At 43.9% G+C, this 27,651-nt stretch overlaps 1 protein-coding gene across 7 annotated transcripts in view; it reads left to right on the top strand.

Moving 5' to 3' along the window:
• ANO10 (anoctamin 10) overlaps window positions 1-27,651 on the top strand; it is a 220,056-nt gene that overhangs the window by 39,628 nt on the left and 152,777 nt on the right. For all 7 annotated transcript variants that reach the window (XR_006299575.1, XM_043595922.1, XM_043595923.1 and 4 more), the window contains 6 exons: window positions 1,426-1,545; window positions 2,634-3,203; window positions 4,795-4,850; window positions 6,360-6,434; window positions 7,836-8,018; window positions 19,672-19,863. Coding sequence is in view for 6 of the 7 variants with exons in the window: in XM_043595922.1 (XP_043451857.1) it covers window positions 1,426-1,545; window positions 2,634-3,203; window positions 4,795-4,850; window positions 6,360-6,434; window positions 7,836-8,018; window positions 19,672-19,863 (1,196 nt within the window). In the remaining variant the exon portion in view is untranslated. The remainder of the gene's footprint in view (window positions 1-1,425; window positions 1,546-2,633; window positions 3,204-4,794; window positions 4,851-6,359; window positions 6,435-7,835; window positions 8,019-19,671; window positions 19,864-27,651) is intronic.

Raw genomic sequence — 27,651 nt, 5'->3', positions numbered from 1 at the left:
ACTTTATGATAGGACGTCTGTCTTGAGAATACTCTCTCTCTTTGTTATGTGTAGTATTTCAACATGAAACACAACATGTTCCCACCCCCCCTGCTGCAGACATTCTTTTGCCCTCCTCTTTGAGGGGCCTGTTGCCTAATAAGCCCGTCACTTGTCTTTGATGAGGAGGTAGATGGGAGATACGGGAGACAGCCCTTGCGAGAGGTGAGCTGGTAAACCTCGGAGAACTCCAAGCTTCTCAGTAGATGCGAACCGCAAAGCATGTTCTCTTTATGCAAACTCCGACGTAGCACCAGCTATATTCTTTGTTAGAGATTGTACCAGCAGCTTGTGAGCGAAGTACTCTATCTCCCCACATATGGCACAAGGCGTTGCCTCAGAGCTCCCCCTGCCTGCGGAGCACACTTCCTGTTAAGACCTGAACGCCCACCCACCCGGTGAATCACTCTAAGTATATGGATGAGAGAATGCCCTGCTTTCGTTTATTATCACCAGGGGATGTTGTCTTTGGTTCAATTCACTTGCCTCTTTCCACTATGTGTGTGAGTGGATAAAATCATACCAGATGACTGGCTGCTGAAAGTATGATTTTATTTGATTTTGACATTTGCTGTTTGTAAACATAAGCCCTTGTTATCAGATTAGAAAGGATGAAAATGATCCTGCAGATACTCAGTATCAACAAGAATGAAAGGAACTGAACATTGTCTTACCTTCACTTTGGTGGGAGGGACAGATTGGTAAAGTCTTTCTAGGGGCGGTTTTATAGTAGATGTTTAAATTTAAAATACGTGTGCTCTTGGACCCAACGGTTCTACTTCTAAATGTATATGAGAAAATAGTGGGCAGGTGGGAAAAGATACGTGTATAACAATTTTAACTTTTATAATAGCAAAGGAAAAAGGAAGGGAAACAAGTATTTTTCAACAGAGGATTAAATTATAGCACTTCATACAAGGGAATATTATGATACCGTTAAAAAGGACATTTCACGTTTGCAGGTATTGGCATTGAGGACCATTTATCATACACTGCTGGATGAGAAAAGGTTACAGAACACTGGTGTAGCACGATCCGACTTTTGTTTTTATAATGTGCATTTATGGGTGTATGTTTTAAAGTCTGATGTTGCATGAAATTGCTGTTTACGCTTGTTATTTTTTGTGGGAGGAAGAGAATAACTGGTGTCTCTCAGTTCTAATTTGTACATTTCTGTATGGTTTTACATTTTACATAAACTTGTATTGCTTCCATAGTCAGAATAGCCAAGATACTTACATGGTGAAGAACAAAGGAATATCTGCCTTCAGAGTAGTATAGCACTGCGTCCTTCCTGGGCTGTCTTCACAGCATTTGAAAAAGTATATCACGCCGTGAGCAATCTCAGATCCGTTTTATGTAGCTTGGCACCATTTGCCTTCACAGTGAGAAGATTGCTCACCTCTGGCATCGTGATTCAGGTGTTCCCGCTGCATGATAATGAAGCCCTGAAGAAACTGGAGGACACCTGGTACACTCGCTTTACCCTCAAGTATCAGCCCATAGGTACGTGTGGAGGGAGGTCATGTGATTTGGCGCCTGGGGCCATGAGCACCCTTTCCCCTCCCCCTCCATTGTTGGGATATCCTTTAACCTGACTCAGATTAGAGGGGGCCCTGTCATACTGACTCTTTTAACGTGTTCCTGCCTTAGTTAGGAGAATAAGGATAGGGCAAAAGAGCTTATCCCAGTGTTCTCTGACCCACCTCCACAGACCGATCTGACACGTTACCTTAAAAAAAAAACAAAAAACGTTTTAACGGCATGGAATTAACCAAGACGTAACAGCCCCGTTACTGCGCCACCCCAGCCCCTGCATCCCACCCTGGGCCCAGTGCTGGATGCTTTTGCAAGCCTGGCACTCACTCGAGCAGATACAGCCGGCAAAGGATGATAGTGTTTGCGACCCCTTTTGAGTTAGCTTGTGTGGCGTTCACAGAATATTAACAGTGATGTTGCCTGTCCCTTCTTTTGCCCAGTGCTTATCTGAAGGTAATAGATACATGAGTTCCCATGGCTGTTCTAGAAGTTAACGTGTAGAATATTGTTCTGCGCTTTTGAATAACTTTTTTGCGGTGTGCTGAAAAATTTGCCATGATACATTGATGAAAATTTATAGTTTTGGATAGTGGGAGCAGACACTGTGGATGGGAAGGCTTCTTTGAAAAGAACATCTACAACTGTGATATTGAAGTGGGAGTAAGGTGGGGAGCATAAATTTAAACCCCCAAATTAAAATGGTTCATTGGCTATGGCTGGATTTAAACTAGGACCTTGGAGATTTGGGACAAGCCCCGAGGTGGGTTTTCCTTTGGGAAGAAGGCATCCATCAGCTAGGGAAGCAAAGGGAAGACAGTCTCAGGGTGCCTGGCAGAGCAGCCACCGCAGCTGGCCTGGGCTGTGAGCTGGGGAAAGCGTCAGGCTTGCGGTCCGGACAAGCGCGGTCTTTGTGGTGCACGGAAGACGGGTTGACCATCGCGCACTGATTGGGAGACGAGGGTGTGAAATGATCCCCACGTACCTAAAAAAACAAATGGTGAAAGTCGTTGGTAGTCCGTACTTAAGTTGTTTTTTTTTTTTCCTTTTTATTGTAGACCATATTCGTGGCTACTTCGGGGAAACAATTGCTCTTTACTTTGGATTTTTGGAATATTTCACTGTTGCCTTAATCCCCATGGCGGTCATTGGGTTACCTTACTACTTATTTGTGTGGGAAGACTATGACAAGTACGTGATCTTTGCCTCCTTCAACCTCATCTGGTCCACAGTGATCCTGGAAGTGTGGAAGCGTGGCTGTGCCAATATGACCTACAGGTGGGGGACACTTGTCATGAAGAGACAGTTTGAGGAGCCCCGGCCAGGATTCCATGGGGTCCTGGGTATCAATCCCGTCACCGGCAGGAAGGAACCTCTGTACCCCAGCTACAAGAGGCAGTTGCGCATTTACCTGGTCTCTCTGCCGTTTGTGTGCCTCTGCCTCTATTTCTCTCTGTATGTCATGATGATTTACTTTGACATGGAGGCCTGGGCCTTGAGTCTGCACGAGAAGAGTGGATCCGAGTGGACCAGTGTCCTGTTGTATGTGCCCAGCATCATCTATGCCATTGTGATTGAGATCATGAACCGCCTCTATCGATACGCTGCTGAGTTCCTAACTTCGTGGGGTAAGACTTGATGCCTGTATTTATGCCTTGTTTGCCTATCAGAAACGTTGCTTGGCTCATAGGATTCCTATCACTGCTACCTGGCAAAGCAGGGAGGTGTGGCTCTGGGTGCACTCTCGAGACTGGGGGCGGGGTTCGTCAGTTTTGTGGCTCTGTGTCTCTCAGCTCCTGGTTATCGTGGCACTCACTCAGTGTTAGTCACTGCACTCCAGGTGCCCGGCTGGCTCTTCATCCATGGTGTCTCATTTTCACCTCCTCAGGACGCCATGAAATGGAAGTTTGTTTGTCCTCAGGGATAAAGACACAGAGAGTTAGCAAGATTCAGACAAATTGTAGAGCCAGGCTAACCCAGACTCTGTGTCCAAAACCTGTGATCCCAGTGCCATAATTTGGTATTTTCCGCTGAGGATAAAGTGGATCGAATTACCTTCAGATACTTTGGCCAAATGAACAACGTTCACAGGACCGAGGGTGGCCATTGGCCTGCGTGTAGCGGGTACCCTTGTACGTATCTGTGGTAGAAGGAAGTGGTCGTGGTTTGAAAATGCTCTGGATAGGCCATTTGCTCTGGAGTTATTCACTCAAACAAGTAAATATGCAGTGCGATTTCCTACGAAGAAGTCTATGCCGTAATTTCATGGACCATAAAGATGTTTTAAGTTATTTTTGTCAGTCTTTTAGCAACTATTGTCCATGGAGTCCTTTCCGTGTGCTGTTACTGGACTAAGGTTTTGTATTATTTATTGTCCCGACAGTGACCCTGGGAGAAGCGGGTATCCGCCTTGTTTTTGTAGCGAGGAGGCTGAGTATCGGGAGGCTCCGTGACTTGCCAAGGACAGACAGTGGCTGAATAGCTGAGTTGGGGTTCCAGTACAGGCGAGCCTCACACCGCCTCTCTGCAGGGTGACACTTCTCTTCAGGAGCGTCTTTGCCCTGCTGTCTGGGGGCCAGGACTGTGTCTCCTTTCCGTAGCTCGGGAGGGAATTTTGAGTTGCTCTTTAAGTGAATCCTTGTAGGGCACACGGACAGACACTTTATCGCCCTCTTCAGAGGTTGCGGTCAGTTTCACTGTGGCCACTTGTTCAGGGGCTTTTTCTGGGTGGCTGTCTGTGGGATCGTTTGCCAACACCTCCCATGATTCTTTGTTGCGGTAATACTTTAACAAGAATTCCAGGGGCACCTGGGTGGCTCAGTGGGTTAAGCGCCCGACTCTTGATGTTGGCTCAGGCCATGATCTTACAGTTTGTGGGTTCAAGCCCCGTGTCAGGCTCCGCGCTCGGGATTCTTTCTCTCTCCACCCCTCCCCCACTCTCTCGTTTCTCTCTCAAAAATAAATAAATAAACATTAAAAAAAAAAATTTCAGAACACCGTGCTCTTGTCGTACCGTGGAAAATGTGTCCTAATCTTCGTTTCTTCCTGTGCGATGTTCTTGAGGATAAGCGGCAGCCTCGATTGACAGTCTGGCACATCTACTCGCCGAGGCTCCGTTGCCTGATGTCTCTGCCTCAGCACATCTGCCTTTACCCCACGACAGCCCGCCATACCGCTTTCTTATCTGAGAGAAATTTCCTCTCCTGTTTCCTTTTGTAGAGAATCACAGATTGGAATCTGCCTACCAGAATCATCTAATTCTGAAAGTTTTAGTGGTGAGTAGAGTTTTTATGTACAAATCCATTTGGATTATGAAGCTTACGTATACTGGTGATACTTAGAAATATAAATATGAAAACTGGTTTCTAATTTAAGATATCAGGTGGTTAATATATTTTGTACAGGTAGGCAGGGTTAAGTGTGCTTACATGTATGTTGAATGCTCTTACTACGAAGACTTCAAGTATAGAAATTAGTAGGGTAGCCAATTTCTAGTTATTTAAAAAACTATTTCAGCACATTACAGACATGTTTCTTTTTCCTTTTGGTGACTTCTTTGCTTCACTATTTAACAATTCTCTCAGTTGCCCACAGTCTGTTTAGTGATGGACCATTAACTTTTTTTTCTTTTTTCTTTTTTTTTTACTTTTTGAAAGAAATTTCTAAAGTCTGATAGGTTCCCAGCATGTTTTGGTGGGGGGGAGGGAGGAAACGGAGAGAAGGCGTAGTGTAACCTGCTTGCTGTTTGTGTAAAAGCTCACGCATTTTGCCCTTTTCCCACTATTACTATAAAAAAGAAGTACCAGCTTGGCAGCACTTGATTTATCAGGAGCTTACCGCAGCCATTGGTAGCATGACTGAGGATCGAGAAAGCCGTAGAAAGAGTCCTCTGACCTCTCGACTGGACCACAGTCCGTGTATCTTACTCCCAAGAAAGGGTTCCGGAGAAAAGAGTTTCTGTTCCAGCCAAGAAATCATTGTCAGAAGCTTGTTGTCTGGTTGTTCAGGCCTTAAGGGATCACAAAGCCCTGACAGGAAGGTGCTTAGGTTTATGGGAGTAGGTCTGATTATAGAGGCAAGTGTGGCAAGTAAAATACAGCATTTTTTATAAATAGGTAATGCAAAACGAACAGTTTTAGCAGTTTGGACTTTAGAAAAGGGGCAAGCAGCCATGCATCTCTAAAAAGTCCTTGAAGGCCTCATTCTAGCACTGAGAGATGCTTGACGTGCAGAATGCTGGTGCCGTCTGGCTGGCCTGGCGTCTCTCCGTGGGGCCCGGTGGGCCAGGCCTTGCCGGGAAGGAAGCACATCCTTCGGCAACTCAGCGTTAGCGAGGAGTCCGGGTGGACCCCGTTGCCAGGTCCGCAGGGCCCCTCAAGTGAACGGGGGGTGGGGGGGTGGTCAGAGGTGAGGTGGGCAGGGAGCGAGCCCGCCCAGGCCATCCGGCTTGCCGGTGGGGGCTGGGAAAGGCGGGGCCTCGCTCTTCCTCTTCCGTTAGAATGTAGCGGAAATGTGCGGGTGCTCCGCTGTTCCGCTGGTCCCTCAGGCCGTGGGTCCCAGACCAGTTCGCTCTCCAAGCTGTTGGCAGCTGCCAGAGGTCTCCTCTGCTCGCCTCTTGCGGTATTTGCAGGGTTTCTGGATGTGCTTAGTGAGGAGGAGCAGGAGACACAAGTCTGCCATCTGGTGAGGGCTGGAAGTCCCTCGTTGCATTGTTAATGCCGTATTTACAACTGCGATAAAGTACCGTAAAGCAGTGTGAAATGTTGCCGTCTTTTTCTTGGCAGTTCAACTTTCTGAATTGCTTTGCCTCCCTCTTCTACGTCGCCTTTGTCTTGAGGGATATGAAGCTGTTGCGTCAGGTGAGTGTGAAAAGCAGGAAGTCTCAGTCTTGTAGGTTTCAGAGGTCCTTTCCTGTATTCAGGTAACGATATTATTGTTATGGATAAAATCTGACATTTTGTATATTTCTAAGCCAATTCTAAGTGAAAAACCATTAGCAATTGCACTGTATATCGTACTCAACTGAAAACAAATTCGTCGAAGCTAACCAACTTGTAAAATTAATCATGCGGTACAGGAAAACACATATATAGTTCATCTCAAAGCCTGTAAAAGCAATTCTAATGGAAAGTATTCCTTAATTGAAGTTTGTGTGTGTGTGTGTGTCAGAGTGAGAGGTGATTGATACAACCTTAAATAGGTCTTTCCCATTTCGTTTTTAAATTGATATGTTGTTAACTTTTATAATTTTTTTTTTGATTTTAGAGAGAGAGAGAGAGCACGAGTTGGGGAGAGGGGCAGAGGGAGAGAAAGAATTGTAAGTGGGCATGGAGTTAGGCATGGGCTCGATCCATGACCCTGGGATCATGACCTGAGCCCAAATCAAGAGTCAGATGCTTAACCGACTGAGCCACCCAGGTGCCCCAAGAGTCTCTTTTTTTAAACAGAAGATGAAGGACAAGGAGATGGGGGAGGACTTTTAGAATAATGCACTTTTAATCCTAGCAAAGGTAGTATGTGATGGAAACACTCCTATCCATCTGGGGTAAGTGGAAATTGACACAGCACTTCTAGAAACGCCTAGGGCAGCTTTGCCAAGAACCACAGTCCATCCTCAGTAAGCCATCAGAGACAGGGCAAAGATTCGTGTACACAGGCATCCGAAGAGCAGCATTTGTAATAGTGAAGGTTGGGAACGATACAGTCAACAACAGTACGTGGGCTGCTTGTATTTTACATGCGATTGGAAAGAAATATCCTAAGATGTTAGCAGAGGTTCCGTCATGGTTGTGGAATTATGGGTGGCTTTTTTACTACTTTCTAAGCTTACTACGATGAGGAGGGTATATTCATTTTATAAGTTTTTTGAAGTTTCGCCAAACTTTTTTATTTTTCAGAGTCGGCAATATCATTTAGATTATTATGTTGTAGCAAGGATGAGATGACAAAAAACAATTTCAAATTAAATTGTTCCCCTGCCAGCTCATTACTGATTTCATTTCTTATTATAATCTTATTTATAACTGATTTATTTCTTATTATAATCTTACTTATAACTTTTTGTATTTTAATGTGTTTTTCCTGTGGGAAAAAACAATAAATTGGAAACGTTATTCTAGCACCTCGCTTTTCTGATATTAGTTGTGATATTAATGGTATGCTATTTGTTGAAGATTCCATTTTATTTATTGCATAATTATACACATACTGTGATTTTACTAAGCTACATTGTCAGATCTTACTTCTCTGCTTCTTTTTAGAGTCTGGCCACTCTCCTGATTACGTCCCAGATCCTTAACCAAATTATGGAGTCTCTTCTTCCTTACTGGCTCCAAAGGAAGCACCACGTGCAGGTGAAGAGGAAGGTGCAGGCTTTAAAAGCGGACATCGATGCTACATTGTACGAACAGGTTGTCCTGGAGAAAGAAATGGGAACCTATCTGGTAAGTGTGAATATTGCCGAATTAACCATTGAGTAAAAGCGAGTAGCAGTCAGGCACTGAGCTCCACAAGTGTGGACCCGCTCGCTGGCCCAGATGTGGCTACTTTGGAAGTGCTCTCCTGCCAGCGTCCGCGCCAAGAGCTCCTTCACCGTGAACGTGAACGAGGGGGGACCGCGCCTTCGGTGTTGCGGCCCTCAATCTGAAGTTAAGCCTCACGACAGCAGGGGGCGGGTTTGGCCTGCCGCGTCGCTGCTTCCCCCCCCCCCCCCCCCCCCAGGACGCCAGGCAACCCTTGCTGCAAAGCTGCCCCGGGCCCGGCCGGCTGTGAAGAGGCCGCGTCCTGCTCACTCGCCGGGGCTGCTGCAGACTCCTGGGGGAGGCGGAAACCCGCCGCCGAAAATGGGGCGCCGCGCTGCAGAACCTTTCCGGTTTCCCTGAGTGGTGTGGGAAGTGTCCGTGGTTCCTTCTCGATCAAGACTTTCTGAGTTCCTTTGAGGAGCTGCACGCAGATCACTGCAAGGCTGGCCGCCTGTAACAACAGTGCAAGGAAGCACCCGGCTCGTGGAACCTGGCCGTGTGTTCACGGGCGGGGGGCGTCGGGGTCGTGCGCCCTTCGGGTCCCGGTGTCCTGTGTCCTGTGTCCTGCACCTTCCTGCGCGGTGCGGTCTGCTTCTCAGTGAGTTAGACCCTGCAGCGGCTCGGTCAGTGAGAGTCCGTTACCGTTCAACTCTCGTGGTCTTGTTTTCCGCCTTCGCGCGTCATCTTTTGACCCTCTTGGCCCACGTGCTCCTTCTTCTCGTGTGCCCGCGAGTGTTACTTGGTGTGTTCATCTTGTGGACGTGTGTCTTCCCTCTCTGCTCGCTTCTTCCTGCTCGATCTTCACAGCTGCCCCAGGGGCCTCTGTGGCTTAGCCTAAAACCAGGGGTCTGTAGCCCCGGCTCCCACCTTGTGGGGACCTTGGGGGTTTTGCAGAGCCAGTCGACACAGACTGCAGGTCAGGGCGGCAGCTGTGGCTTTTTCAAGGACAGGGGACCACTGTTCTAGACCCTGGTTTTGTAAACAGCCTAGCCCCAGTAATGCTTCAGGGGAGTAGGTGCCTTTGAATCCCTCGCCCCACAGGATACAGACGGAGCCACGTCCGTTGGCCTGCGGGCTGGAGTCGGGCCAGGCTCCCGCTTACCACCTTCGTTTTGTTCCGTTTCTCACCTGTGCAGCTGTTTTTCTGGTTTTTGCGTGGTGATACGCGTCTTGATGAAATATGCATATATGCACTAGCATTTTCTGTCAGTGCTGTCTGTGGGGGGGAGTGTGATTCAAAGCATACGCACGGCACACTTGGCTAGTAACACTGCTTATGTTTGTATGTGAAGCGTCAGAGAAAACACAGGCGTGCGAGGAAGGAGCACATTTGCACCTTGTGGTCGAAGGGCTGGCTGGCTGGGGCCTAAAACCTCAGTCTGTGTCTGACTCCTTTCCTTGCTTGCTCTGGGGAGCGGCATTTCTGGCCGTATTTGTTTTTCATCCTTCCCTTTCTGGTGGAGGCCGGACAAGCAGTCTTTCCCCTGAGCTCTCTCTTCCATCCCCTCCGCCTCTCCTCTCGTCTGCAAAGGCCCCTGTTCCCAGTGCCCGCCTGCAGCCGCCACATCTCCCGCTTCCCCGCCTCCCTGCCCCAGCCGTCGGCAGCCCTCCTGTCCCAAACCAGGCAAACCCGCACGCGCTCCTGCTGGCTGTGTCCTGTCTTTCCTGCCCCGGCGTCTTGGAATAATTACTTCATGTTGTCGTCTCTCCTTCCCCTCTTCTCTCCCTGTAGTCACTTAGAGTCAGCTCTCATCTCTTCTTTTTCTCTGAATTATTTGGACAGACGACATCATGCCCCCAAGTGCCCCAAACCAAATTCACAGTCTTCTCCAGACCAGTTTCCCCTCCTTTCCCCCTGGCTCGCTGACTCATATACAGTAGTTCAAGCAATAGGTCCCTCATCCAAGCAATCTTTTTTATTTTTTATTTTTTAAAACCTACATCCAAATTAGCATATAGTGCAACAATGATTTCAGGAGTAGATTCCTTAATGCCCCTGACCCATTGAGCCCACAGCCCCTCTAGTAACCCTCAGTTTGTTCTCCATATTTGTGAGTCTCTTCTGTTTTGTCCCCCTCCCTGTTTTTATGTTATTTTTGTTTCCATTCCTTTATGTTCGTCTGTTTGTATCGTAAATTCCTCACATGAGCAAAGTCATGATACTTGTCTTTCTCTAATTGGCTAATTTCACTTAGCCTAATACCCTCCAGTTCCATCCATGTAGTTGCAAATGGCAAGATTTCATTCTTTTTGATTGCCGAGTAATACTCCATTGTATATATGTATATACCACATCTTCTTTATCCATTCACCCACCAGTGGACATTTGGGCTCTTTCCACAGCTTGGCTATTGTTGATAGTGCGGATATAAACATTCTCATCCAAGCAATTTTTTTTTTTTTTTTTTAATTTTTTTTTTTTTCAACGTTTATTTATTTTTGGGACAGAGAGAGACAGAGTATGAACGGGGGAGGAGCAGAGAGAGAGGGAGACACAGAATCGGAAACAGGCTCCAGGCTCTGAGCCATCAGCCCAGAGCCTGACGTGGGGCTCGAACTCCCGGACCGCGAGATCGTGACCTGGCTGAAGTCGGACGCTTAACCGACTGCGCCACCCAGGCGCCCCTCATCCAAGCAATTTTAATTCATCCAACAACTATATGCTACTAAGGTGACAACTGTCAGAATCTGAGACCTCACCTTTTTGGCATCTCATGACATCTGATAACACCTTGGTGAAGGACGGAGGTGAGCGTTGCTTTTCCCGTGTTAATAGCTCTCTGCTGTTAATCCCTTGGTGACTGAATCAGGAACAAGATTCTAGGCTTTGCTTTTCCAGTTCGGAACCTGTCGTTCAGCCTGGGCAGGAAGCAGTGCACTCGCTTCTCCTGCAGGCCCCGGGTCTGTGAGCGAGCGCTGCGGTTAGCGGTGCTGCTCCTTGACTTGCTCGAGGGGCTGGGGTCCTGGGCGATCTGACACGCTCCCTCCTCACCGCCTGCACATCCCCCTCTACTCTCTCCATGGAGCGACAGTCCGGTATTTGCTATTTCAACTCTCTGCGTGTGTTGGGAGAGGGGACATGCTTCTGGGTCACATTTGATCTAGACCACTGTTTCCTACGTGCTGGTCCTTCCCTCTGGGTGTATTTTTCTCCACACTGAAGTCAGCGAACTTAGAATTGTATTCTCTGTAAAGCTCATCCTGACTGCTACACGTGAATCTAAAGTAATATTATCAAGTTTTGGGAAGAAAGACAATTTGACTGGAACACAAAAATCGTTATAAAAGTAATACTTGTTTAGGCACAATGGGAAGCTTGGATGATGCAGGACAGAGTGAAAAGTAAGGAAAAAGGAAACCTCCCTAAGGGCCCCCCTGGGGGTAATCCGCCGGTGTCTTTCGGGCCTGCTGCGCCTGCCAGGGCTAAGGCCATGGGTGCCTCGGGTCTGCATTGTGCTGCCCCTGCCCTGCGAACTCCCGGATCCTGCCCGACTGCACAGCTGCGTGACTATGACTTTTCGTGATGAGTCGCCACACCGTAAACGAGCTGCCTTCTAGTGAGCTAGACATTAAGAGACTTGCTAAAACCGTAAACGAGTGCCACTCTCTACACTGAATGTTTTTGTCTTGGAAAATGCAATTATTTTTCAAGCAGTATCTCATTGATGTTAATGTTTTTGTGTAAGCGAATCAATGAGAAATATTTCTTACGGTGTTGAGTTTTATTTTCAAATAGGTAAATATCACGAGGTAGACTCCTGTAAACAAAAAGTCTTTGCTGTCCTCAGTCATTTTTGAGAGTTTAGGGCTGCAGAGACCAGAAGGCTTGAAAACTGCAGGTCTGGAATAGCCCCTTGCTTTTTTCGTTCTTCGGGGCGTTGGCTCGTTGTGAAGCCAGTGTGTCCCATGGTTTCCCCACGAGATTCCAGTTTAGCGATTCTGGGAGAGCACCTTCCGTCGCACCCCACCCGGAGCTGTGACGTCAGGCTGCCCCGCGCCTTGTCGGATCCGTTGCTTGACCTGGGGCTGGGCTCGTTGCAGGGACAGAATTGCCCTTTGGAAGGAGTAAGTGACCTGCTGGTAGATATTTTGAGACTTCCGGTTTCCTGTCATTGGTAGCTCTTTCAAAAAGTTCTAAATTGTTGCTGTTAGATGTGAATGCTGTTGATTTTTGTATCTTTTTACCCAGCGACCTTGATGAACCCTCCCATTTTTTTTCTAATCCATTTTCTTGGGTTTTCTTGGGTTTTCTGTGTAGACAGATATTTCAGCTATAAAAAAATGGCTGTTTTCTTTCTTCCTTCATCTGTACAGTTTTTATTATCTATTGGACTCATGAATATGTTCAGTATAATTTGGACAGAAGTATTTACAATAGGAATCTTTCTCCAGCTCCTGACTTTTTTTTTCTTTTTTGGTCTCCTCACCACTGAGTGTCAACATTTATCCCATGTTCTTGGTAGGTAGCTTTTTATCAGTTTAAAAATGTTCTTTTCCTTACTTGCGCAGTTTGTATTGTGAAAGATGTTACATTTTATCAAGTTCTTCGTTTGCTTCTGTTGAGATTATTGTATTAAGATTTAATATTCTCCTTTACACTAATAAGTTTCCTTTTTTTTTAAAATATGAGTATTTATTGTCAAATTGGTTTCCATACAACACCTAGTGCTCATCCCAACAGATGCCCTCCTCAGTGCCCATCACTCACCTTCCCCTCCCTCCCACCCCACTCGTAAATTTCCTAATGGAACATCTGCTGAAGTGGTTAACTCTTCTTGCTCACTATTTTTAAATATGCATTGTCACGTTGAATATGTCAGTATTTATTTAGGGTTAAGTGCCACTGTCTAATAATTTTTCTTTCTCTGTTGCTGAAGTCACTGTCCCCATGTCATTTATCATGGTAATTCTTAGCGAGCATTCAATATAATATTGAATAAGGAACAGTTTTAGGAGAAAAATGGTCAGCCCCTAGTGTCCGTGTGCTGCTTGTGGCCTTAAATATAGTACTTTCTTTCCTTGTTGTATACTCAGCATAGGGAACTCATAGACCTGTTTCTGCCCGGCTGGTTTGAGGATCTTTGTTTCCATTCATCTAGTAAATAGATACATAAAATTAGTTATGACTTCACAGAAATACCACAGTGTTCTTCGTGACTGCTTTGTTCTTACATTTTGTAAGTTTGTCTTAGTTGGTCTTTGCTAACTTGTAGCTAATCGGGTAGACTGTATCTTGGTTAAGTATTTTTATTTTAGTATGCAATTATTTACATTGTTGAATTTGCATTTTTTTCTCCTTGCTTTTGGAGTGCGTCCCTAGTTTGCTAAATTTACTGACTCCAAAGCGCTCAGTGTAAAAGTCCTGATAAAGCGTTAGCGTGTGTGTGCTATGCTCAGTCCCTGCGTGAGATGGAGGCAGAATGCACAGTGCGCTGCTGTGCGGACAAGGGGCCCCCTCGTGTTGTATGCTAAAAATGCCAGGCCTGAGCATGCCTTCTGGAGGCTGCCCATTGACACGGGAGGATTTGTCTACACAGCTCTGCAGAGGCTCTATCTTGTACATTCTGATCTGAAACAGCAGTTTTGAAAGCCGAGCATAGGCTATCAGGATTTCTCAAGACCCAATTGTGGTAAAAATGGTGTGACAGCTAAGGTTTTTTTTACTCTGCTCTTGATTTCTACGCTTTTCAGAGAAGTGGATTGATGCTATACCGCTGGGTGTATTTTGGAACCACTTCTGTGTGCTGCAACACAGTGTATGGAAATACTTTCCAGAGCCAGATGCTTCCAGAGAGTCGTTGAGAAACTACTCACCGCTGAATCCCCCACTGAGCCCCAACCCGCCAGCTCTGGAGGCACGTGTGAACCTTGAAAACAGCCAGAGCGGAGTCCCTGGGTTCGTGCTTTGTCCTCACACCCAGGCCGTCTGAAAGCACGCTCTGCCGTTCCCAGTATTCTGTACCTAGGTTTGGGCGTTTTCTGCCGGAAGTAGAATCTGCAGCTCAACTAGTGAGCCTACTGTGCGCGTCTTGGTGAAAGACGGACTCTGAGATACATTAACAATAATTACAATAATTCATTTTATTAAATTTTTTTTTTCAACGTTTATTTATTTTGGGGACAGAGAGAGACAGAGCATGAACGGGGGAGGGGCAGAGAGAGAGGGAGACACAGAATCGGAAACAGGCTCCAGGCTCTGAGCCATCAGCCCAGAGCCCGACGCGGGGCTCAAACCCACGGACCGCGAGATCGTGACCTGGCTGAAGTCGGACGCTTAACCGACTGCGCCACCCAGGCGCCCCAACAATAATTCATTTTAGAGAATATTGCTTTAAAATATTGTGACATACATTTTTATTAAGCTGGCGTGGTTCTTGCCTGTGCAGTGGATGATCATGAGGAGGCCCGAGGATGCCGAAAGCCGGCGACATGGCCTTCGGCATCCTGAGGGCTGGCTCTGTCGCTCAGTCGCTGCGCGGCACAGAGAACTGCTCCTCTCGGGTCAGAATAAGCACCTGTTGTGAACAGCAGGCCTCCACTGAGGAGTGAGGGGTTGGAGTGCTCGTCGCCTGGTCCTATAGAGTTTTGGTGACGTCATTCAGGTGGCCAGTGGGGGTCACCGATGCCCAGGCAGCCTACTTCAGTGAAGGCTTCTTTGCCCAGTCGTTATAAAGATCACGAAATAACCCACCTCGTACTGTTTATGTTTCTCTCCCACCAAGTTGAAGGTATGTGATGACTGTTTTCCCTTTCTTCCTTTGGACTACACCTTTTAAAATGTTGTTAGACAGGTTTTTAACCATAGTTTGAAAGGGATTTCTTCATGTTTCTATGGTTTCCCTCGCTTTCTGCTGTGGATTTCTTTCTCTGGCCTCTTTTGTATATTTGCTACTTCTGTTAGGGTGACTCTTGAGAGCTCCCTTATGACTATCAGCTTTTTTTTTCTTTCCTTTTTTTTTTTAAATTGGGATATAATTCACATACCATAAGATTCACTGTTTTGAGTGTACAGTGTAATGATTTTTAGTAAATTCACAAGGTTTCACAGCAATCACCGCTACTTCCAGAACATTTCATCATCCCCGAAAGAAACCCCACGCCCAGTAAGCAGTCCATCCCTACCCCAGTCTCTGGCAAGCATCAGTCCACATTCTGTCTCTGTAGGTTTGCCTCCTGTGAGCACGTCATGGAAATGGAATCATACGGTCCGTGATCTTGTGTCTGGCTTCTTTCGCTAAGCATAACGCTTTCAAGGCTCAGTCCACAATACAGCCTGTATTGTACTTCGCTCCTTTTTATGGTCGAGGGATATCCCGTTGTATGGATATGCTACATTTTATTTGTTCGTTCATCGGTCGATAAACATTCGGAACAAGTTGTTTCCACTTTTTGGCCATTAGGAATAAGGCTGCTGTAAACATTTGTGTGCAAGCTTTTGTGTGAACGTACGTTTCTTACGAACATCCATTGGTTACCGTAGGCTAGGTCGTATGTTCACTCTGTGTTTCGCTTTTTGAGTAACTGCCAGAGTGTTTTCAAAGGCAGTGGTACCATTTTATATTCTCGCCAGCCATATAGGAGGGTCCCGTTTTTCCCACCTCTCTGTCAACACTTGTCATTTTTCGCCTCCCCCGCCTGTCAGCAGTAGCCCCACTTACTACATGTAAAATGGTATTTCGTTGTGGATTTGATTTGCATTTTCCTAATGCCTAAAGATACTGACATCTTTTCATGTGCTTTTTGGCCATTTGTAGATCTTCTTTGGAGAAATATGTATTCATATTCTTTGCCCGTTTTTCATTCAGTTACCTTTTTATTATTTCATTGCAAGAGTTCTTCGTATATCCTGAATATAAATTTCTTATCAGGATGTGATTTGCAAATATGTCCTCCCATTCTGTGGGTTAGCTTTTTATTTTCATGAGTGTCCTTTGATGCACAGGTTTTTAACTTTGATGGGAGTCAAATTTCTCTCTTTTTCGTTGCTTATTCTTTTGGTGTCCTCTCTGAGAAACCATTGCCTTATCTGAAGAGAGGAAGATTTACTTCTGTATTTTCTTCTAAGAATTTTATGGGCTTAGCCCCACGTTTAGGCCTGACCCCTGTCGAGTTGAGTTTTGTAGGTGGTGTGAGGACACGGTCCAGAACCATTCTTTTACACGTGGATGTCTGGTTGCCCGAGCACCATTCGTTTAAAAAAATGATTTCTTCCTTCATTGAATGATCTTCGCACATTTGTTGAAGCCCGCAAGACTGGGGCGCCTGGGTGGTTAAGTGGGGCTCAGTGGGTTAAGTGTCCGACTCTTGGTTTGGGCTCAGGTCATAATCTCGTGACTTTGTGGTTTGAGCCCCGCATCGGGCTCTGCCCTGGCAGCATGGAGCCTGCTTGGGATTCTCTCTCTTCTCGCTCTCTCTGCCCCTCCCCCACTTGCACTGTCTCTCTCTCTCTCTCAAAATAGATAAACTTAAAAAAAGAGAAAAGAAAATTGTACGACTAAAGACACATGGATTTGTTTCTGGACTCTCAGTGCGATTCCATTGACCTCTGTGTGTCTGTCCTTATGCCATTCCTACAGTGTCTTGATTACTGTAGCTTTGTAGTGGGTTTTCAAATCAGGAAGTGAGATTTCTCTCTGTCCTTTTTCAAGATTGTTTGGCTCTTCTGGGTCTCTTTAATCCCTTATGGTTTTAGGATTAGCATATCCATTTCTTTTAAAAATGCAGTTGAAATTTTGATTGATTGGGATTGCACCGAATCTATTCATCAATTTGGGGAGTATTGCCATCTTAACAATACTAAGTTTTCTAATCCGTAAACATGGAATGTCTGTCCATTTGTTTAGGTCTTTTTTTAATTTCTTTCAGCAATGATTTGTGGGTTTCACCATACAAATCTTACCCTGTTAAATCTATTACTATGTGTCGTATTTTTGATAATATTGTAAATGAAATTGTTTTTTAAATTTCATTTTCAGTTTGTTTGTTGCTGGTTTATAGAAATATCATTGACTTTTGTATATCGATCTTCTATCCTGCAGTTTATTTTTAAATCATTTATAATTAGACCTAATAATCTTTTGGGGGGTTCTTTAGAGGTTTTTCATATATAAGGTCATGTCCTCTGCAAACAGGATTTTTTTTCCTTGTTCTCCATGGCTCTCATTTCTTTCCTTGCCTTCCTTTCCATTCCTGGTAGAACCCCAAGGATAGTGTTGAATTGAATAGAAGAGTTCAGAGCAGACATTTGTGTCTTGTTCCTGATCTTAGGTGGGACCCTTCCAGTTTTTCACCATCAAGTGTGATGTTAGCTGGGGTGTTTTGTAGATGCGGTTTACCACTTTGAGGAAATTCTCTTCTGTCACTCATTTGTTGAGTGTTTTTATCATGAAGGGGTATCAGATTTTGTTTTTGTTTTTGTTTTTTTTCTGTATCTATTGAGATGATTGCATATAGTTATAGAAAGTATACATTTATATGTTATGTACATTACTGTGCTACATATAAAACTTTGTTGTGTCTATTTATTTGCTTTTGCTTGCTTTAGATTTAGTATACTATTCTTTCTCTAGATTTTTAAGGAGAAAATTTCAGTTGTTTTGAGATCTGCCTTTTTTTTTTTTTAATGAAGCATTTATACCCATGAACTTCCCTTTGAGCACTGTTTTCACCACATCCTTTACGTTTTGATATGTCGTGTCTTAATTTTCATTCATCTCAAAGTATTTTCTAATTCTTCTTGTGACTTCTTCTTTGACTCATTGGTTTTTTAGGAATATGTCGCTTAATTTCCATTCAATATGAATTTCCCAAATTTCCTTCTGTTACTGATTTCCACTTTCATTCCACTGTGGTCAGAGAAGATACTTTGTATGATTTTTAAGCCTCTTGGGTTTGTTGAGAATCGTCTTACGGCCTAACATCTCCTCTATCCTGAAGACTGTTTCGTGTGCACTTGAGAAAAACGAGCATCCTGTTGTCGTTGGGTTGAGTGTTATATAGATATTGACGTGGGGCCGCAAGCAAATGGTCAAGAAAGAATTCTTGAGACATTTTCGGTGCAAAAAGGTGCTTTTATTATAGCACGGGGACAGAACTCGGGCAGAAAGAGCTGCACTTGTGCTGTATGAAGCTGATGGTCGTATGCTTAGTGCTGAAGGGGGAGAGGACATGCAGGGAGTATCAGATCATAAATGTTTCTTCAAGTTTCTATTAATAAAACTACTTCTGCAGCATTTCTCGAGTGCTCATCATTCAGTTCGATAGTAATTGGCGATCCGCACAGGTAGTCACGAGACCCTTTGAGAACGTAGCAAGCAGCACTTAATTTGGCCCTTAATGAAAACTCTGCAGGCTGTAGGTCAGCCTGCTGGACTAGAAGTGAACATTTCCCTGCTTCTGTCCCTCATCAGATGTCTGTTCGGTCGCTGTTCCCGTGTTTGGGCGTGCCTTCAACCCTAAACCAGGAAGTTTAAAATTCTGCCTTGCCGTTCACTTTCTGCCTGTGCAGAGCCCCGAGGTTAGTCAGAGGTGAGATCCTCGAGCCTTCTGTGCTGTTTCCTGGGATGATGCGTGGATCCTTTGCACGTGCCGCGTCTTCTAGATCCCCAGGAAAATGTTGGAGTTCAACCAACCCCCTGTGGCTATTTCATTCCTCAGCTTGTCCTTTTGAGCTCTCTGGCTAGTCTCCTGTTTGCCCCCGCTGCTACCCATTGCCTCAGGCAGACCAGTGTTTAAAAATTCTCCTCACATACTCAGGGGGAAGCCCTCAGCACTGGAAGAGACTCAGTGAAGTTGAATAAAGACAAGCCTTTTGAGCGGAATCTTGTAGGTTACCACTAACCAGGCCAGATAATGACTTCCCTCTGGGAATGAGGCTCTCTTTCCTAGATCTCCAGCCCCAGTCTGCTGCTCCCTTCCCATCCTGGTGGTGCATGCTGGGTTTTTTCAAGGTTGCTGCAGAACTGGGGAGCAGGAGATGAGATGAGAAGAAGTTAAAATGCTAGACGATCGAGCTGTTTTTCATGACTCTGTGCCACCAGAATTGCTGCAAGCCTTTGGTGGACTTCCAGAGCACTTGAAAAATTGGCCCTGGCACGTTTTGCCCTTTTGTTGTTGGTGTTGATTTTATGGAGGGGCAAACTTCTGGAGGTCATCGCTACGTTCATTGGCATCACCACCAGCCGTTTTCTGATGGGGGGTCAGGGACTGAGGTTCTGGGGAACCCATGATGTGAGCGGGCAGTCATGTAAGGTTTCTAATAGTGATGTCGGATCATTTCTTTTTACTTGGTTAAAAGCAAACATCTTTAGCTTTGCTGTTGTTTGTTATGTAATAATTCAGTGATTTGGCACAACGCAATGAGGAGCTAAATCGTTTTTTTCATTCTTTCGGGGACTTAAATACAAAATTGCTTTTGAATTTATGTAAATTCTGTTGTTGACAAGAAGAAATTGGGAGGAATTCTAAGATTGCTTTTTGGTTGGAGGCTGGTGCCTTGGATGGTATTGCAAAGTGTTGCTGTCATTATATAATATTAAAACAATTCCTGTTTTTTTCTTGTGGTTTACATTTTCAGGGTACCTTTGATGATTACTTGGAGTTATTTCTTCAGTTCGGTTATGTGAGCCTTTTCTCCTGCGTCTACCCATTAGCAGCTGCCTTTGCTGTGTTAAATAACTTCACTGAAGTTAATTCGGATGCCTTAAAAATGTGCAGGGTCTTGAAACGTCCATTCTCAGAACCTTCAGCCAATATTGGTGTCTGGCAGGTAATTATTTGAGAAAACATGATTCCTTTGGGGGAAAAAATAGCAAAATGGGCCATTATGATTAAAAACAAAGGTGCTAAGGAGAAATTTGAGAAATTTAGTTTATTTTTTATTTTTATTTTATTTCATGTTATTTATTGCCACAGACTGTGTTGTGTCACTTCAAAGAGTCATTTACTTTTTCTGGGCTTTGCTTTCCTTGTTTTGAAAATTGGGGATGGGGTGGGGGAGGTAAATTATAATTTCTGTGACCCCTTTCAGATGTAAAAATTCTGATAGTTTTCTAGGAAAGTAGCCAGGTGGGACTTCACTCACTGAGTGATGATGAGGCCCTCCCCACTTCTGTGTGGGTTGCAGATCACGTCGGGAGTCTGACTTCACCCCTGCCCAGCAATAATGAGGTTCCTTTTCCAGTTTCTGCTGGGGTGGTTTCAGATAAAGCCTAATGGAGAGTCAGGCCTTCTGCCGCCACCCAGAGACCACGTGGGAACGTGGGAACACACACGAGGCACTTGTATTCGTCCTAGCAGAAGAGGTATCCGTGGGAAGGTCTGGCGGGAGACCAGAGTTCTGGCCCCAGTCCCGCAATAGGAAGGACCCCACCCTCCACGCTGGGTGTCAGTGGTATCCAAATGGGTAACCTAACGAGGTGTTGCCCCTGCTTTGCCTGCTAGAGTGGTGTTAGAGGAACCAACTGAAACAAAAGCTTTAAATAAATTGTAGAATCTAACACCTAAAATGTCCAGGTTTCTATTTAAACAGTCATCATACCAGGAACCAGGATGAACCAAAAAGAACAAAGGGGCGGTCAGTAGATGCCACCATCAAGGCGACAGATATTAGAAATATCGGACAGACTTTAAAGCAGCCTTGATCAAATGAATATACCTCAAACAGACAGAAAAATAGAATATCTCAGCAAAGAAAGAGAAGACATAAAAGAGAGGCAAATAGATATTTTAGAAGTGGAAAATATAACTAAAATAAAAAGCTTAGTGGATGAGCGCTGTAGCAGAATGGAAGAAATAGAGGAAAGATCAGAAACTGGAAGATAGAGAATAGAAATGATTCAATCTGAACAGCAGAGAAAAAATAGACTGACAGAGTAAATACAACCTCAGAGACCTGTGCGACCGTAACAAAAGATCTAACATTCCTGTTTTCAGAGTCCCAGAGGGAGCGGGGAAAGGAGGGGCTAAAAAACGCCTGAAGTAGTAAGTCCAAGACTTTTTCATTTGGCAAGAGACCCAAAACTACAGACTCAAGAAATTGAGTGAATCCCAAACAGGATCAGCCCCCCAAAGTTCGTGTCCAACACACGATAATTAAACATATGAAAACTAGAGACAAAAACTTGAAAGCACCAAGAGAGAAATGACGTGTTGTCTTTGGAGGAACACAATTAGAATGATAGCCAGTTTCTCATCGGAAATAACGGAGGCTGGAAGAAAGCAGCATGGTATTTTCCAAGTGCTGAAAGAAAAGTAGTGTCAGTACAGAATCCTGTATTCAGAGAGAATATCCTTCAAGAATGAAGGGCAGGGGGGCTGGGTGGCTCAGTTGGTTAAGCATGGACTCTTGATTTCAGTTCAGGTCGTGACTTCACGGTTCGCGTCAGGCTCTGCTCTGACAGCGTGGAGCCTGCTTTGGATTCTCTGTCTCCCTTTTTCTCTACCCCGCCCCCTGCTCTCTCTCTCTCTCTCTCTCTCTCTTTCTCAAAAATGACTAAATAGGGGCGCCTGGGTGGCGCAGTCGGTTAAGCGGCCGACTTCAGCCAGGTCACGATCTCGCGGTCCGTGAGTTCGAGCCCTGCGTCGGGCTCTGGGCTGATGGCTCAGAGCCTGCCTCCCCTGTTCATGCTCTGTCTCTCTCTGTCCCAAAAATAAATAAACGTTGAAAAAAAAAATTAAAAAAAAATGACTAAATAAATAAACTAAAAAAAAAAAAAAAAAAGAATGAAGGGGAAATCAAGACACTCTCAGATGAAAGAAAACTAAGAGAATTTGTTGCCAGAAAATCTATGCTAAAAGAATAGCCACTTTATTGATGGATTGATTTTTAAATGTTTATTTATTTTGAGAGAGAGTGAGCAGGGGAGGGGCAGAGAGAGAGGGAGAGAGAGAATCCCAAGCAGGCTCCACACTGTCAACGCAGAGCCCAATGCAGAGCTTAATCTCATGAACCATTAGATCACGACCTGAGCCGAAATCAAGAATCAGGTGCTTCAGTGACTGAGCCATATAGATACCCCTTAAAAGAATAGTTTAAAAAATTTTTCTAAACTTGAGGAAGTGATAAAAGAAGGGACCTGGGACTGTCAGGAAGAAAAACCATGGAAAGCAAAAATACGAATAAACATAATTAGACTTTCCTTCTCTCTCTCTCTCTCTCTCTCTTTTTTAATGTTTATTTATCCTTGAGACAGAGACAGAACATGAACAGGGGAGGGGCAGAGAGAGAGAGGGAGACACGGAATCTGAGACAGGCTCCAGGCTCTGAACTGTCAACACAGAGCCCGATGCGGGGCTCGAACCCACGAACCGTGAGATCATGACCTGAGCTGAAGTCGGAGGCTTAACAGACTGAGCCACCCAGGCACCCCAGACTTTCCTTCTCTTAAGTCTTTAAAGTTACGTTTGACAATTGGAACAAAAATTGTAACACTATCTGATGATTCTAAATATATGCAGGGAAAATATTAAGATATTTTACAGAATGGTAAAGGGAGGTGAGGTTTCTGTACATCCTTCAGACTGATAAATGGTGACACAAGTAGACTGAACATATGTAGATGGTCCCCAACTTACAACGGTTCAGATTATGGTTTTTTGGCTTTACAGTGGCGTGAAAGCGATATGTATTCAGTAGAAACCATACCTCAAATTTTGAATTTGGATCTTTTCCCAAGCCAGTGGCATGCAGTATGATCCTCTCTCGATGTTGGGCAGCAAACCACGGCTCCCAGTTAGCCACACAGTCATGAGGGTAGACAACTGATACACTTAGAACAATTCCATACCCACACAACCATTCTGTTTTTCCCTTTCAGTACAGTGTTCAACAAATTACAGGAAATACTCAGTACTTTAGTATAAAATAAGCTTTGTGTGAGATGATTTTGCCCAGCTAGCTGTAGGCTAATCCGAGGGTTCTTAGCACATTTAAGGTGAGCTATGGGTTCAGCTCTAATTCAGTAGATTAGGTGTAGTAGGTCCATTTTTGTCCTACAATATTTGTAACTTACCCTTTTGGAACACAACTCCTAAGTCAAGGAAGATCTCTCTCTCTCTCTCTCTCTCTCTCTCTCTCTCTCTCTCTCACACACACACACACACACACACACAGTAATATGCATAATCAATTGCCAAGAAGACATAGCAGGCTTAGTGTGTGCACAATGAACAACAGTGGTTTAAAATACGTGAACCAGAAATTTATAGAACCGGAAGGAGAAATCGACAAACCCGCGAGTATAGCTGGAGACTTCACGCATTTCTCAACAGTTGGTAGAACAAGAGCTAGGAAGTCAGCAAGGATATGGAAGGGCTCACCAATACCACCACCATCAGGTAACAGAATCAAATCCATATTACAGAGCACTCTGCTCAGCACTTGTAGAATACACATTCAAGTGCTTACAGAGCATTCATCCTCGGGCAGAACACAAACTTTAAACATTTTAAAGAATTGAAATCATGTATAGTATGTTCTCTGACTCTAGTGGAATCCAACCAGAAATCAGCAGGAGAAAGATAACAGGAAAGTCTCCAAACACTCGAAAACTAAATGCATGGTTTTCTTGAGAAAGAAAGAGAAAGAGAAGGGCATGAGTGAGGGAGGGGCAGTAGGAGAGGAAGAGAGAGAGAATCTTAAGCATGCTCCATGCCTAGGCTGACATGGGGCTTGATCTCACCACGGTGAGATCATAACTTGAGCTGAAATCAAGAGTCAGTTGTTTAACCAACGGAGCCACCCAAGCGCCCCCAAATGCACGTTCCTTAAATAATGATGGGTCAAAGAGAAAGTTTCGAGTAAATTCAGAAGACATTGAACTGAATGAAAATGAAAGTACAACGTATCAAACAGCTAAAGCAGTGCCGACAGGGAAATTTGTAGCACTGAATGCATACACTAGAGAAGAGGAAAATATCTCAAACAATAATCTAAATGCCTACTCGGGAAACTAGAAACAAAGCACAAAAGAAACCCAGAAGAAACAAAGAAAATAATAAAGATAAGAGTACAGTTGGATGAAATGAAAAACAAAAATAATAGAGAAGATTACTGAAAAGAGTTGGTTCTAAAGATCAATATAGTTGACAAGATAACCAATATAAAAATAAAACAGCAGGTACCACTACAGACCCTTAAAGTACCAAAAGTATTGAAGGGAATATTATGAGCAACTCTGCACATATAAATTTGACAACTTGGATCATTGCCTCCAAAAATACAAACTACCACAACTCACCCAATACGAAATAGATAATTTGAGTAGCTCTGTAATTATAAGGAAATTAAATTTGTAATTATACATTTCCAAAAAAGAAATACATTGGCCCAAATGATTTCACTAGCAATTTCTAAGAATGAACCCCAATTTTACACAACTTCTTCCAGAAAACAGAGGAGGAGGGAATGTTTCCTAATTCATTTTATGAAGGCTAGTATCAGTGTAGTAGAAAACCAGAGTGCGAGACAGGAGAACAACAAACCAACATCCCTTGTGAGTAAATGGACAAAACACCTTAATAAACTATTAGCAGACTGAATTCAGCAATCTATAAAAAGAAGTGTATACCATGACAAGTGGGATTTAGTCCAGGGATGCCAGCCTGGTTTAATATTAGAAAATTAATCTGTATAATCTGCCATTTAATAGTTTGAAAAACTGCATAGTTGTATCAACCAATAATATCAAGCATTTGAGAGAATCCAACATTCCTTTTTGAGAACTCTCACAAAAATAGAAATGGGGGTGTTTCTTCAACTTGATAAGGGACATCTATTTTTAAAAAAAATCTAAAGCTAACATCATACTTACTGGTGAAAGATTGAATGCTTTCCTTCGAAAATTAGGAACAAGGCAAGGGTGTTCACTCTTGCTACCTTTATCGGACATGGTACCAGAAGTTCTAAGTAGCCTGATAAGGCCAATGATATCTCTGGTTTACCCACTAGCTGACCTCAGGTGCGTGAGCAAATCCAGTCAAAGTCAGCTGAGACCAGAAGAATTGCCGAGACGAGCATATCCTAAATTGTCCACCCACAGAATCATGAGCTAAATAAATGGCTGTTTGAAGCCAGAGTTTGGGGTGGTTGGTTATGTAGTAATAGCTAACTGATAAAGGAAGTCTCAGTATTCAATACATATCAATTCTCCTTTCATTTACAAATTGACCTACAAATTAATTTACAAGTGGAGCACTACGCCAGCCCAAGGTTTTCTTTTAAGCCGGTAAACGTATTGTCACATTCACAGGGAGAAATGAATGAAATAGAAGAACAAGAAAGCTATAAAGAAGAACAGGGACACTTACCATGTATTAAAACTTGTTACATAACTTCCGTTATTAACGTGGTGTGGTCCTGGTGCATCAGTAGACAGTCAGACCAGTTAAACAGAAGAGTAAGTCCAGAAATGGATTATGTGGTCTATGTGAAGTCTCAGTTCAGTGGGGGAAATGATTGTCCACTAATAGCATTGAGATAACCAGGTCTCCAGAGAGGGGGGAAAGTTTGCTCTTCTAATGTTAAAAGAAGACCAGGCAAGACACAGAATGGGAGAAAAAATACACAATACGTATGTCTGCCAGAGTACTTGTGTTCAGATTAAGAAACTCTTACAATTCAGTAAGACATTTCAGCCTTTGGAAACAAGGACCATGATTTGAAGAAGTACTTCACCAAAAAACATATGTGAATGGCCAGTGAGCTCATGAAAAGATTTATAATTAGTTACCGGGAAAATGCAAATGAAAACCAGAAGATAGCACTACATACCCAGTTTAAAATGAAGATCCGTGGTGTGAACGTTGGCCATGATGTGTAGTAACTGCAACTGTCATACTTTTCTGGCGAGGATGCGTCATGGCGCAGTCGCTTTGCAGAATGAGATGGAAGTTTGTTAAAAAGTTGAACGTACACCTGCCATACCCTCAGCACATCGGCTCCTAAATATCCAGGAGAAATGAGAGAACGTGAACATTTCAGGATGCACGCATGTGTCTACAGTAACTTCCTTCAGAGTAGTCCAAAACTGGAAACAACCCAGGGTTCCATCAGTAGGTAAATAAATAAAGAATGATGGTATATTCATAAAATGGAATACTACTCCACGGTAAAAATGGAAAAGACTAGATATAGATATAGAAATAATATGGCTCAATCTCAAAATCATCCTGGGTGAAAGGATGGGGAAGAGTATGTACTATGTCATTCCAGTTATGACATCCTGGAGCAGTGACAAAACTGCAGTGACGAAAAGCAGATCAGTGTTTGCTTTTGGGCCGGTGTGGAGAGAAGCATGGATTGCGGTGGGTCACGAGGAATCTTTTGGGGGAAGTAGAATTACTCTGCATCTTGTTTGTGGTGGTGTTTTCACAGGTATGTACGTCAACCAAAACTTAATGAAGTGTATACCTTCAACGAATACAGCTTATTGCACATAACTTATAGCTCAATATGGCTGTATTTGAAAAAATCATGTTTCACTATAGAGGAATTAAAAATGCAGGAAGCCAGGCACTCTTCGATACTGCTGATAGGAGGACGAACTGGTCAGTCTCATGGAGTGCAGCTTGACGTTATTTATCAAAATTATGAATGCGTGGTACCTTTGACTCAGTTCCACTTTCAGGAGTTTATCCTAATTCCGCTCTTGTTAAATGATGTATTTACATGGTAACTAAATGGAACAATGACTGTCATAGCAACTAATGCCCACCAATAAGGAAATGGTTAAATAAATTCCGATACATCTCTGCAATAAAATATTTAAACAGTTGTGACAAAGAATGAGAGAGCTCTTTGAGTGCTGACGTAGAATAGTCTCCAAGACATTTTAAGTGACAAAAGCAAGGGACCGGACAGTATGCATTGGGCTGAAAGAGGGGAAGAAAGGGCACATATATTCGAATTTCCTTATCAAGTTTGCATATAAAGTATCTGGAAAGGCAAAAAAAAAAAATTAATAGTGGTGATCCTTTTGTAGGGAGCACAGGAGCTCGCGGGCAGGTAAGGGGTACATGAGGGCAAGGAGACTCTTCACTGTAACTTCAAGTTTTCAGTTCTGAGCTACGTAAAGATAAAAAAGGAATAAATAAAAAACTTTACGTTACTTAAAGAGAAGATAAAGTCTTGAGTAGGTTTGTTGTAAAGAAAACTCCGGAAAAAATCATCAAGTTATACAAAGATTGCTAAAATAAGAAAGCGGAAATTCTCCATGAGACCAGATATTTATTCAGTTGGGATCCAATCGTGCTTTGTTTTGCTTCTTTTAAAATTTTAGTTTCTAACAGCAATTGTATTTTTTAGAATTAGTGGGACTTTTATCTGATTCTTGTTTTAAACGAAAATACAGTTGGCACACAACGTTACACGTGTTTGGGGTGTGCAACACAGTGATTGGACAAGTCTATATGCTCTGCTGTGCTCGCCACAAGCAGAGTACCCGAGTGGGTGGCCAGGCGTTGCCATCACGACACCTTGACCGTATTCCCTGTGGGCTGCAGCATTCCTCCCCGCGACTTGCTCGTTAGGTAATGGAAACCTCTACATCCCTTCCCA

The sequence above is a fragment of the Prionailurus bengalensis genome, chromosome C2 (genome assembly GCF_016509475.1).
Source record: "Prionailurus bengalensis isolate Pbe53 chromosome C2, Fcat_Pben_1.1_paternal_pri, whole genome shotgun sequence".
In the NCBI taxonomy this organism is placed as follows: domain Eukaryota; kingdom Metazoa; phylum Chordata; class Mammalia; order Carnivora; family Felidae; genus Prionailurus; species Prionailurus bengalensis.
The sequence above is the reverse complement of the archived record's forward strand: the minus strand, read 5'-3'. Positions and strand labels throughout refer to the sequence as shown.